The following is a 12965-nucleotide window of genomic DNA, read 5'->3' as shown; positions in this document are numbered from 1 at the left end:
GAGAAGAATAAGGAGGAAAAGGAAGGAAGGAAAAAAGGAAGGAAGGAAGGAGAAGAATAAGGAGGAAAAGGAAGGAAGGAAAAAAGGAAGGAAGGAAGGAGAAGAATAAGGAGGAAAAGGAAGGAAGGAAACCAGGAAAGAAGGAAAAGAATAGTGAGGAAAAGGAAGAAAAGGAAAAAGAGGAAGGAAGGAATGAAAAGAGTAGGGAGAAAAAGAAGGAAGGAAAAGAATAGTGAGGAAAAGCAAGGGAGGAGGGAAGGAAAAAGAAAGAAGAATAAAATAAACAAAATTGATAAATAATTATGCATCATGTCCGTCCTTCCGACTCTAGACGGAAATCCTTGGCCCGTGCTTAGTAAAAAGGGCAGGGGGGAAGTCCCAGGACAGGGGTGGGCAGCCCTTCGTGGCCTGTGGACTCCAACTCCCAGAATCCCTTGCGCAAGAGGCTTCACCGCCTGCCTTGCTTAGCCGCAGAAATTCTGGCGGCCCGAAGTGGAGGAACTGCCCGAGGACTCACCTTTCCCTCGATGGCTCCGGAAGCTATTCAAGTCGATGGCTTCTTCCTGACCTCCGTCTTCCATGTTAGGAGGTTACGCGCCTGGGCATGACATCCACTTGGTCAAGGAGCCCCTGAAAAAGGGAGGAGGACCGTTTGACCGTTTATACACTGCTTCACGGTGCTTGACAGCCCTCTCTAAGCGGTTTGCAAAATCAGCTTATGCCCCCCCCCCCCCCCAAAAAAAAAATCTGGGTCATCATTTTACCCACCTTGGAAGGATGGAAGGCTGAGTTGGCCTTGAACTGGTTAGGATCGAACTCCTGGCAGTGAGCAGAATGAGCCTGCTCACTGTAGCATCTTGTATCACTATGGATGGATGCCTTCCTTCCTTCCTTTTTTCCTCCTTTTTTCTTTTTCTTCCTTCCTTCCTCCTTTTTTCTTTTTCTTCCTTCCTTCCTTTTTCCGCCCTACTCTTTTCCTTCCTTCTTCCTCCTTTTTTTTCTTCATTCCTTCCTTCTCCTCGCTATTCTTTTCCTTCTTTCCTTTTTCCTTTTCCTTCCTTCCTTTTTCTTCCTACTCTTTTCCTTCCTTCCTCCTCCCTCTTTTCCTTCCTTCCTTCTTCCTCCCTTCCTTCCTTACGTTTATGTCCCTATTCTTTTTTCTTCCTTCCTTTTTCCTCCCTACTCTTTTCCTTCCTTCTTCCTCCTTTTTTTCTTCATTCCTTCCTTCTCCTCGCTATTCTTTTCCTTCTTTCCTTTTTCCTTTTCCTTCCTTTTTCTTCCTACTCTTTTCCTTCCTTCCTCCTCCCTCTTTTCCTTCCTTCCTTCCTTCTTCCTCCCTTCCTTCCTTACTTTTATGTCCCTATTCTTTTTTCTTCCTTCCTTTTTCCTCCCTACTCTTTTCCTTTCTTCTTTCCTTCTCCTCACTATTCTTTTCCTTCCTTCCTCCTTCTCCTTCCTTCCTTTTTCCTTCCTATTCTTTTCCTTTCTTCCTTCCTCCCTCTTTTCCTCTCTTCCCCGTTACTCCTTTTCCTCCCTTCCTTCTTTTGTCCCTATTCTTTTTTTCTTCCTTACTTCTTCCTCCCTACTCTTTTCCTTCCTTCCTTCCTTCCTTCCTTCCTTCCTTCCTTCCTTCCTTCCACACCTCATAATCATCACACCACCCAAATCAAGGGGGAAGACACCTAACCACTGAACAACTTCCCTAAGTCACTTAACAACATTGGCAAGAAAGGTCGTAAAACAGAATAAAACTCGCTTAATAAACCTCTCGCTTAACGATGGAAATTTTTCGGCTCCATTGTGGCCGCTAAGCCGAAGATGACCGGAAGCTGATCGTTTCCTGATTGCTTCTTTGACGTCTATGACAACCTTGAAGTGTTGTACCTCTAGATTCTTGACAAATGTATATTTTATTTTACGCACACTGAGAGCATCTGCACCAAAGACAAATTCCTTGTGTGTCCAATCCCACTTGGCCAATAAAGAATTCTATTCTATTCTATTCCTATTCCTTATTCTCTTCTAATTCTCATCTCTTTAATTTTTAATTTTATTCTATTTTATTTTATTCTATTCTTTATTCTATTCTATTCTAATGTATATTTTATTTTATGCACACTGAGAGCATCTGCACCAAAGACAAATTCAACCACATTTCGCTGGCTGGGGAATTCTGGGAGTTGAAGTCCAGATATCTTCAAGTTGCCACGGTTGGGAAACACTGCCCTGAGAGTCCGGTCGGGCATCCCACCTTGTGTTTTCATTGCACACAAAACTAGATTAGTAGGTAAACAGACTTTGTCCCTGCCAGCAATTACAAACCAGGAAATTTATTCTGGTAATCCCCCATGGATGACTTTCCAAGGAGAAGCAAGGAAAGTGAACACAAGAACAAGGGGACACAATCTGAAGTTAGTTGGGGGAAAGATCAAAAGCAACATGAGAAAATATTATTTTACTGAAAGAGGAGTAGATCCTTGGAACAAACTTCCAGTAGACGTGGTTGGTAAATCCACAGTCACTGAATTTAAACATGCCTGGGATAAACATATATCCATCCTAAGATAAAATACAGGAAATAGTATAAGGGCAGACTAGATGGACCATGAGGTCTTTTTCTGCCGTCAGACTTCTATGTTTCTATGTTTCTATGACTGTTTTAGGGAGAGAAAGGGGAGGGGAAAAGGAGATTGTGGGATGGTGTCGTCAAGGAAGGAAACTGAACATGGAGAGAACAGGTGGGAGAGAGAAGTTACACGAAGGGCCATTCCATAAATGGGAAAAACAACAACGTGGCTCGGAGAGACGGCTAAAAAATGGAGCAGAGCAAATGATTTCTTCAAGCCATGTTTGCATTCAACCCTAATTAAAACCCCAAAAGGTAAATGAAGGCAAATGTTAATGAAGAATTAAAACCTGGTGTGTGCTTTTTTTTTAAAAAAAAGAAATAGTTCTCTGGAAATTTCCTACATTCAACTTCAACAGAGTTCTCTTCAAATGTACGAAGAACAGTTGCAAGAACTAAACATGTCTAGTTTGATGAAAAGAAGGACCAGGGGAGACAGGATAGCAGTCTTCCAACATCTCGGGGGTTGCCACAAAGAAGAAGGAGTCAAGCTATTCTCCCAAACACCTGAGGGTAGGGCAAGAAGCAATGGGTGGAAACTAAACAAGGAGAGAAGCAACCTAGAACTAAGGAGAAATTTCCTGACAGTTAGAACAACTAATCGGTGGAACAGGTTGACTCCAGAAGTTGTGAATGCTCCAACACTGGAAGTTTTGAAGAAGATGTTGGATAACCATCTGTCTGAAGTAGTGTAGTAATGATAATAGTAATAATAGTAATAGTAATAATGCACCAAAACAAATTCCTTGTGTGTCCAATCACACTTGGCCAATAAAATTCTATAATAATAATAATAATAATAATAATAATAATAATAATAATAATATTAAAAAACAGAGTTGGAAGGGACCTTGGAGGTCTTCTAGTCCAACCCCCTGCTTGGGCAAGAAATCCTACACCACTTCAGAGAGATGGTTATCCAACATCATATTTAAAACTTCTAGTGTTGGAGCATTCACAACTTCTGGAGGCAAGCTGTCCCACTGGTTGATGGTTCTAATTAACATGGGGGGGGGGACCTCTTAGGGAAAGAGGAGGGGAGATTCCCTCCCCATAAGGGCTGAAGGAGAGAGAAGGAGAAGGAAGAGAAGACACCCTCCCCCCAAGGAAAGAGGGGGGAAGATATCCCCCCCAAGGAAGGGGGGAACAGAAGACACACACACCCCAGGAAAGGAAAGGGATGAGGAGGAAAGGGATGAGGAACAACAGAAGACACCCCCCACTCAGGAAAGGGAGAGGGAAGGAGACCCCCTCCCCATAAAAGGAAGGCGAGGGGATGGGGAAGGAAGAGAAGAACCCCCCCCCCGCAGGAAAGGGGAGAAGGGGGAAGAGGAGACCCTCTCCCCATAAAGGGAAGGAGGGGGAAGGAGAAGGAAGAGAACACCCCCCAGGAAAGGAGAAGCGGAAGAGGGGGGAGACCACCCCCCAGGAAAGGGAGGACCCCCAGAAAGGAGGGGAGGAAGGGCTGGCGGGGAAGACCCCCCCCCCCCAGGAAAGGAGAAGTGCAAGTTCTTCCCAAGAAAGGAGAAGAAAGGAAAGGAAAAAGGAGGAGAGGGAAGAACAGGAGATCCCCCTCCCCATAAAAGGAAGGAAGAGAGGAAGAAGCCCCCCCACACCCAGGAAAGGAGAAGAGGGGGAAGACACACACACCCCAGGAAAGGGAAAGTGAGGACCCCAAGAAAGGAGGGGAGGAAGGGCTGGCGGGGAAGACGCCCCCCTCCCCAGGAAAGGAAAGAGGAGGAAACGGAAGAAGAGGAGACCCCCCCCCCCCCATTAAACAGTGTTTCTCAACCTTGGCCGTTTGAAGATGGGTGGACTTCAACTCTGGGAGTTCAAACGCCCAAGGTTGAGAAACACTGCCATAAAAGGAAGGGGGGAAGAGGGGGGAAGACCCCCTCAGGGGAAAAGGAAGGGAAAGGGAAAGCAAGACCCCCCCCTTCCCCCCTCCCCAGGGAAGAAAGAGAGTTTCCCCCCCTTCCTCCCCCCTCCTCCCCGCCCCGCTCTCCGTCCAACTCACCGCTCGCGGCCCTCGCGCTTCCCTGGCCGGCCGCCCCGAGTGGGCCTTTCCCAGGCCGGCCTGCCCCTCGCGCTCCGGCCCGACCCCAGCGCGGCTCCGGCGCTTCCGGCTTCCTCCCTCCTCGGCCCCGCCCCCTCCCTCTCTCCCTCTACTCGCCTCCCGCCCCGCCTTTCCTCCCACGTGACCGACGGAGGGGCGGGACAGCGGGCAGCAGGCGAGGGAGAAAGAGAGAGAGAGAGGACCCTGCTGGGCCATAGAGCGCGCGGAGGGAGTGGCGGCCATAGAGAGAGAGAGAACAGCAGGGGATGAAGAGCCTGACGATCGGGGTAGGCAAAGTGGGCTCTTGCGGACTTCAACTCCCAGAATTCCCTGAGCCGACCATGCTAGTTCAGGAATTCTGGGCGTTGAAGTCCATATGTCATAGAAGAGCCCGCTTGGCCTACCCCTGCTTTAAAAGGAGTAGGGTTCGCTTCCCAGAATTCCCTCAGCCAGCATGATTTAGATCAGAGGTCTTCAAACCTGGCGATTTGTGGACTTCAACAGCAGGGGATGAAGAGCCTGACGATCGGGGTAGGCAAAGTGGGCTCTTGCGGACTTCAACTCCCAGAATTCCCTGAGCCAACCGTGCTAGCTCAGGAATTCTGGGAGTTGGAGTCCACTTGTCATAGAAGAGCCAACTTTGTGACCCCCTGGCCCTGGCTGGTCTCTGTTTGCTTTTGTCCGGCTGAGGTCAGAGTGGCTGGTTGGGGGCAAGGCGGGGTGGAGGGTGGAGAGTCTCCAGCAGGTCAAGTCGATCCTCAGGAAGGCCTAAGGGAAATTGGCCAGGAGGACAGCCTCTTGCCAGGCTCCAGGTGTCTCCAGGTCTAGGATGTGTTATTTGAACACTCAAACACTACCTCAGCTTCAACCACAACAACACAAAAGCACACAACAGATTTAAACTTAATACTAACCGCTCCAAACTTGACTGTAAAAAATATGACTTCAGTAACCGAGTTGTCGAAGCATGGAACTCATTACCTGACTCAGTAGTGTCATCCCCAAACACTTTACCCTTAGATTATCTATGGTTGACCTATCCAGATTCCTAAGAGGTCAGTAAGGGGCGAGTACAAGTGCACTAGAGTGCCTTCCGTCCCCTGTCCTATTGCTCTCCTATATCTCCTATACCTTTATTCTATTCCTATATCTCTTCTTCTATTCTTTCATTGATATGTTTTATTCCTATACCTTCTTTTCTATTATTTCTTAGATATATTTTACTATGAGTATCTCCTCTATAGCCTTCATCATGTATTTTACTATGTGTATATAGATATATATACCCACTAAAACCCTCATTGTGTATTGGACTAAATAAATAAATAAATAACATATCCTAGATCTGAATGGATGAAATATTCTCATTGAATACTGTACAAAGTTGAATGTGCTGACGCAAAATGAAATTGATTGTCAATCAGTGTTGCTTCCTAAGTGGACAGTTTGATTTCACAGAAGTTTGATTTACTTGGAGTTATCTTCTGTTGCTTAAGTGCTCCCTTTATTTTTTTGAGCAGTATACTGTATTTTCCCCTAACATGTTATCCACCAGGTGGAGCTCAACGATCAGCAACTAATATTGAGTGGAGCAATTGTGGAAGGGAAGGGATTCAAAATTAAACTCTTAAACTGCATCTGGGAAAATGAGAACATCCCCAGATAGGCACCTGTCATGATGCGTTTTAGCAATGTTGGTTGGGAATTGTGGGAGTTGAAGTCCGTGCATCTTAAAAAGAAGAGGGGGTCAAGCTATTCTCCAAAGCACCTGAGGGTAGAAACATAGACGCAATGGGTGGAAACTAAACAAGGAGAGAAGCAACTTAGAACTAAGGAGACATTTCATGACATTTAGAACAACTAATCAGTGGAACAACTTGTCTCCAGAAGTTGTAGATGCTCCAACCCTGGAAGTTTTTAAGATGCTGGATAACCATCTGTTAGGGGGTTGGACTAGAAGACCTCCAAGGTCCCTTCCAACTTTTGATATTCTATTTTAGTTGCCAAGATTGGAAAACACTAGACTGTTTTGCGTTATGTATTGAGTCACTCCAGAAAATGGATCGGAAAATGTTAAATTTTTGTCTTTTTTGCTAGCAGTGAATGCTTTACTCCGGAACCGCCTGCTACCGCACGAATCCCAGCGGCTGATAAGGTCCGACAGAGTTGGCCTTCTCCGGGTCCCGTCGACTAAACAATGTCGTCTGGCGGGCCCCAGGGGAAGAGCCTTCTCTGTGGCGGCCCCGGCCCTCTGGAATCAATTCCCCCCGGAGATTAGAACTGCTCCCACCCTCCTTGTCTTCCGTAAACTACTTAAGACCCACCTATACCGCCAGGCATGGGGGATCTGAGACACCTTTCCCCCAGGCTTATTATAATTTATGTTTGGTATGTATGTGCTGTTTGGTTTTTAATTATGATAGGGTTTTTAGGGTTTTTTTAATATTAGATTTGTGCCAGTATAATATTGTTTTTATCGTTGTTGTGAGCCGCCCCGAGTCTTCGGAGAGGGGCAGCATACAAATCTAATAAATTATTATTATTATTATTATTATTATTATTATTATTATTATTATTATTATTTACTTCAAAGCAATCAATCTCTCCATCCTGTCAAAAGATTTGGACTCAAGCCATGCATTGTGCAGACAGAGCCTGAAAGGTTTGCAAGTCCTTGGGGGTGGGAGGGAGGACCCCACACCAACCAGTTCAAATGGATCACGTATTACCTTTTACCCCACATGTGCAGGCGAGAGCCGGAGGCAACAGAACAGCTCCAGGATCTGCACCTTGAAATGAAAGCCGTACAAGTCCTGGCCAATGGCCTGGGTTTTGTTTTGCCCCAGGCTAAGGTTTAAAGTTGGTCAGGAGGGCATGTTTGTTCAATCAGAGCAGGGAGGAAGTAGCAGCCCAGCTGGCCTGGAAGTTTTGCTTCTCATAAAAAAAAGGGAGTGATCGAAAAGCGTAGCCAGTTTCGTCAACAAATGAAGGAATTGTTTGTTTTAGAATTCTTTATTGGCCGAGTGTGATTGGACAAGCAAGGAATGGGTCTCCAGTGTTCATAAGCTCTCAGTGTACGTACAAGCAATAAGTGATAAATCATGTTCCTAAAATGCATTTATTATTTATTTATTTATTGATTGATTGATTGATTGGATTTGTATGCCGCCTCTCTCCGGAGACTCGGGGCGGCTAACAGCAACAATAAAACAGTGTACAATAGTAATCTAATACTAAAAACGATTAAAAACCCATTAATATAAAAACCAAACATACATACATACATACCATGCATAGAATTGTAAAGGCCTAGGGGGAAAGAGGATCTCAATTCCCCCATGCCTGATGGCAGAGGTGGGTTTTAAGTAGCTTACGAAAGGCGAGGAGGGTGGGGGCAATTCTAATCTCCGGGGGGAGTTGGTTCCAGAGGGCCGGGGCCGCCACAGACAAGGCTCTTCCTCTGGGTCCCGCCAAGCGACATTGTTTAGTTGACGGGACCCGGAGAAGACCCACTCTGTGGGACCTAACTGGTCGCTGGGATTCGTGCAGCAGAAGGCGGTCCCTGAGATAATCTGGTCTGATAATCTATGTACATACCTGGTTGGGTTTGGCAATATATAAACAAACTATCATTAAGAGTTAGTGTTGCACTGAGCCATAAGGAGCCATAAGCCAGCCTCTCTTTCTCCCTCTCTCATTATTCTCTGCTATTTCTGGTTTGTCTGTACAACTATGCTGTAGAACTGTGTGTTCAAATGATGGTTTCATTAATGTATTTTGTAAATAAGGCAGTGTATATGTATTGAGAGTATTGACTGATGTAATTGTGTATGACTAGGATTGTTTTTTGACTAAGCTATTTGCCAAAGTAAATAATATGTATACACTTAACGTATCTGGTTATCTGAATTTACTACTTGGGCCTCTAGGCTATCAGTTGGGTATCTGCCACCTCCACGTTTTCCTCTCTGCATCCTTGGTAACTCAAGGGTTACTCTGCACACTCCTTAATAGAAACATAAAATAGAAACATAGAATAGAAACATAGAATAAAAACAGAATAGAAACATAGAATAGAAACAGAAGCATAGAATAAAAACAGAATAGAAACATAGAATAGAAACATAGATTACAGCAGAAAAAGACTTCGTGGTCCATCTAGTCTGCCCTTATACTATTTCCTGTATTTTATCTTAGGGTGGATCTATGTTTATCCCAGGCATGCTTAAATTCAGTTCCTGTGGATTTACCAACCACATCTGCTGGAAGTTTTTCCCAAGCATCTACTACTCTTTCAGTCAAATAATATTTTCTCATGTTGCTTCTTATCTTTTCCCCAACTAACCTCAGATTGTGCCCCTTTCCCTTCTGCCCTCCAGACTAGACAGATTGAGTTCATGAAGTCTTTCCTGATAAGTTTTATGCTTAAGACTTCCCACGGTTTTTGTAGCCCGTCTTTGCACCCGTTCAATTGTAATACTTAACAGCATTCATCATAAATCATAAGATACAACACAGTGATAGTCATAGGATGCTACATAAGCAATCAACATTGGTGGGGGTTTTTGCAGCATGGCAGCCTTCAAGAGATGGTTGAGCAATGTTGACGCATCTTGGTTTCTCAATTCCTAGAACCAGGAGACCTTGTCTTGCAATCCTTGTCTGGATGACTATCGTGCGACTTAGGATGGGGCTGCTCTGCTTGGAAGCCTGAGCTGGTCCAGAACACAGCACCCACAAGAACTTAACAGTATGAGCACCCCTCAAGGCCCACCAATTGTACTGATCAGGAAGAATCTGGGCATAAGTCAAGAAAGCTAGTTATGAACTGCAGAATCTTCCAGTTATTATTATTATTATTATTATTATTATTATTATTATTATTATTATCATTATTATTTGATTGTATGCTGCCCCTCTCCGAAGACTCGGGGCGGCTCACAACAATAGTAAAAGAACATAATAGTAAAACAAATCTAATATTAAAAGAAACATAGAAGCATAGAAGACTGACAGCAGAAAAAGACCTCATGGTCCATCTAGTCTGCCCTTATACTATTTCCTGTATTTTATCTTACAATGGATATATATTTATCCCAGGCATGTTTAAATTCAGTTACTGTGGATTTACCAACCACGTCTGCTGGAAGTTTGTTCCAAGGATCTACTACTCTTTCAGTAAAATAATATTTTCTCATGTTGCTTTTGATCTTTCCCCCAACTAACTTCAGATTGTGTCCCCTTGTTCTTGTGTTCACTTTCCTATTAAAAACACTTCCCTCCTGAACCTTATTTAACCCTTTAACATATTTAAATGTTTCAATCATGTCCCCCCTTTTCCTTCTGTCCTCCAGACTATACAGATTGAGTTCATGAAGTCTTTCCTGATACGTTTTATGCTTAAGACCTTCCACCATCCTTGTAGCCCGTCTTTGGACCTGTTCAATTTTGTCAATATCTTTTTGTAGGTGAGGTCTCCAGAACTGAACACAGTACTCCAAATGTGGTCTCACCAGCGCTCTATATAAGGGGATCAAAATCTCCCTCTTCCTGCTTGTTATACCTCTAGCTATGCAGCCAAGCATCCTACTTGCTTTTCCTACCGCCCGACCACACTGCTCATCCATTTTGAGACTGTCAGAAATCACTACCCCTAAATCCTTCTCTTCTGAAGTAAATATATATATATATACTGAAGAAATATATACTGTATATATATATATTGCTGAGAGGCAAATAAGGAGCTGTGATGTTCCTTCAATACACCAAGGTGATTCGACACAAAAATATGTAACCCTTCCCTGGTGCAGGTCTGAAGGGATTGGATACTGTAGCCTAGAGGATAATTCTCTGCCTCACAAGGCAAAGGTTGCAGGTTCAAGTCCCAGTGGGTATGGCTAGCTGATGAGGCCAAAATAAGGCCGAAATAGATCTATCCTAGTCTCCCTTGACTAGGAGGGCGGGGGGCGTTTTGATCTCCGGGGGGAGTTGATTCAAGAGGGCAGGGGCCGTCACAGAGAAGACTCTTCCCCTGGGGCCTGACAGACGACATTGTTTAGTCGATGGGACCCGGAGAAGGCCAACTCTGTGGGACCTTATCGGCCGCTGGGATTCATGCGGTAGAAGGCGGTTCCGGAGGTATTGTGGTCCAATGCCATGTAGGGATTTAAAGGTCATTACCAACACTTTGAATTGTGACCGGAAACTGATCGGCAGCCAGTGCAGTTCCTTGCGTCCAGTCAAGAAAATGACATTGAGGTCTAGAGTCCATCACTTAAACGTATACTGCTCAAAAAAATAAAGGGAACACTCAAATAACACATCCTAGATCTGAATGAATGAAATATTCTCGTTGAATATTTCATTTGCACAACTCTTCCATTTGCACAACAGCAGGTGAAATTGATTGTCAATTAGTGTTGCTTCCTAAGTGGACAGTTTGATTTCACAGAAGTTTGATTTACTTGAAGTTATATTCTGTTTTTTAAGTATTTGTGCATGCGCGAGTGCCCACACCCATAACCCAATCCTCGGGGAGAGCGAAAACAACTTCCCTTGCCCCCTGCGGGCCAGAAACAGCCTTTCCCCCAACTTCTGGTGGGCCCAGTAGGCTTGTGTTTCGCCCTCCCCAGGCTCCAAAAGCTTCCCTGGAGCCAGGAGAGGGTAAAAACGCCCTCCTCCATCCTCCCGGAGGCTCTCTGGAAGCCAAAAACGCCCTTCCAGAGCCTGTGTGTGAGCCAAAAATCAGCTGGCTGGCACACACATGCACATTGGAGCTGAGCTAGAGCAACGGCTCATGTGCCAGCAGATATGCTTCCACAGGCCACCTGTGGCACCCATGCCATAGGTTCACCATCACTGCTCTATAACAAACTGTCCTTAAAAGCACCCCCTAGCATCCCTAATGCACAGGGGTAATATGACTTAACACTGATTTAAAACTGCTCATTTTCCCACCATATTTGAATACCGCCTTTCAAAACATAATACAGTGGTACCTCTACCTAAGGCCGCTTCTACTTATGAATGTTTCTAGATAGGAACCAGGTATTCAAGATTTTTTTTGCCTCTTCTCAAGAACCATTTTCCACTTACAAACCCGAACCTCCGAAACTATAACCGGAAAAGGCAGGAAAAAGCCTCCGTGGGGCCTCTCTAGGAATCTCCTGGGAGGAAACTGGGCCGGAAAAGGCAGGGAGTAGCCTCCGTGGGGCCTCTCCCAAGAATCTCCTGGGAGGAAACAGGGCCGAGCCTCCAAACCTATAACCAGGAAAGGCAGGGAAAAGCCTCCATGGGGCCTCTCTAGGAATCTCCTGGGAGGAAACAGGGCCGGAAAAGGCGGGGAGTAGCCTCCCTGGGGCCTCTCCAAAGTATCTCCTGGGAGGAAACAGGGCCGAGCCTCCGAAACTATAATTGGAAAAGGCAGGGAAAAGCCTCCATGGGGCCTCTCTAGGAATCTCCTGGGAGGAAACAGGGCCAGAAAAGGCGGGGAGTAGCTTCCGTGGGGCCTCTCCCAAGAATCCCCTGGAAGGAAACAGGGCCGAGCCTCCGAAACTATAACCGGAAAAGGCAGGAAAAAGCCTCCGTGGGGCCTCTCTAGGAATCTCCTGGGAGGAAACTGGGCCGGAAAAGGCAGGGAGTAGCCTCCGTGGGGCCTCTCCCAAGAATCTCCTGGGAGGAAACAGGGCCGAGCCTCCAAACCTATAACCAGGAAAGGCAGGGAAAAGCCTCCATGGGGCCTCTCTAGGAATCTCCTGGGAGGAAACAGGGCCGGAAAAGGCGGGGAGTAGCCTCCCTGGGGCCTCTCCAAAGTATCTCCTGGGAGGAAACAGGGCCGAGCCTCCGAAACTATAATTGGAAAAGGCAGGGAAAAGCCTCCATGGGGCCTCTCTAGGAATCTCCTGGGAGGAAACAGGGCCAGAAAAGGCGGGGAGTAGCTTCCGTGGGGCCTCTCCCAAGAATCCCCTGGAAGGAAACAGGGCCGAGCCTCCAAAACTATAACCGGAAAAGGCAGGGAAAAGCCTCCGTGGGGCCTCTCTAGGAATCTCCTGGGAGGAAACAGGGCCGGAAAAGGCAGGGAAAAGCCTCCGTGGGGCCTCTCTAGGAATCTCCTGGGAGGAAACAGGGCCGAGCCTCCGAAACTATAACAGGAAAAGGCAGGGAAAAGCCTCCGTGAGGCCTCTCTAGGAATCTCCTGGGAGGAAACGGCCAGAAAAGGCAGGGAAAAGCCTCCGTGGGGCCTCTCTAGGAATCTCCTGGGAGGAAACGGCCAGAAAAGGCAGG

At 46.0% G+C, this 12965-nt stretch overlaps 1 protein-coding gene across 3 annotated transcripts in view; it reads right to left on the bottom strand.

The window, feature by feature from the left end:
- The window catches only part of RNF216 (ring finger protein 216), a 75678-nt gene extending 70944 nt beyond the window's left edge, over positions 1–4734 (bottom strand). Inside the window, exons 1-2 of one of the 3 annotated variants that reach the window (XM_070761298.1) lie at positions 4644–4734; positions 518–630 (exon numbers count right to left, since the gene is read on the bottom strand). In XM_070761298.1, the coding sequence (XP_070617399.1) occupies positions 518–581 (64 nt within the window). In that variant the 5' untranslated portion in view covers positions 582–630; positions 4644–4734. Of the gene's footprint in view, positions 1–517; positions 631–768; positions 1933–4643 lie in introns of those variants that run through there. The other 2 variants (XM_070761300.1, XM_070761299.1) reach the window with 2 other exon arrangements.
- Between the last annotated feature and the right edge of the window lie 8231 nt (positions 4735–12965).

This window comes from Erythrolamprus reginae, chromosome 9 (genome assembly GCF_031021105.1).
Source record: "Erythrolamprus reginae isolate rEryReg1 chromosome 9, rEryReg1.hap1, whole genome shotgun sequence".
Lineage (NCBI taxonomy): Eukaryota > Metazoa > Chordata > Lepidosauria > Squamata > Dipsadidae > Erythrolamprus > Erythrolamprus reginae.
The sequence above is the reverse complement of the archived record's forward strand: the minus strand, read 5'-3'. Positions and strand labels throughout refer to the sequence as shown.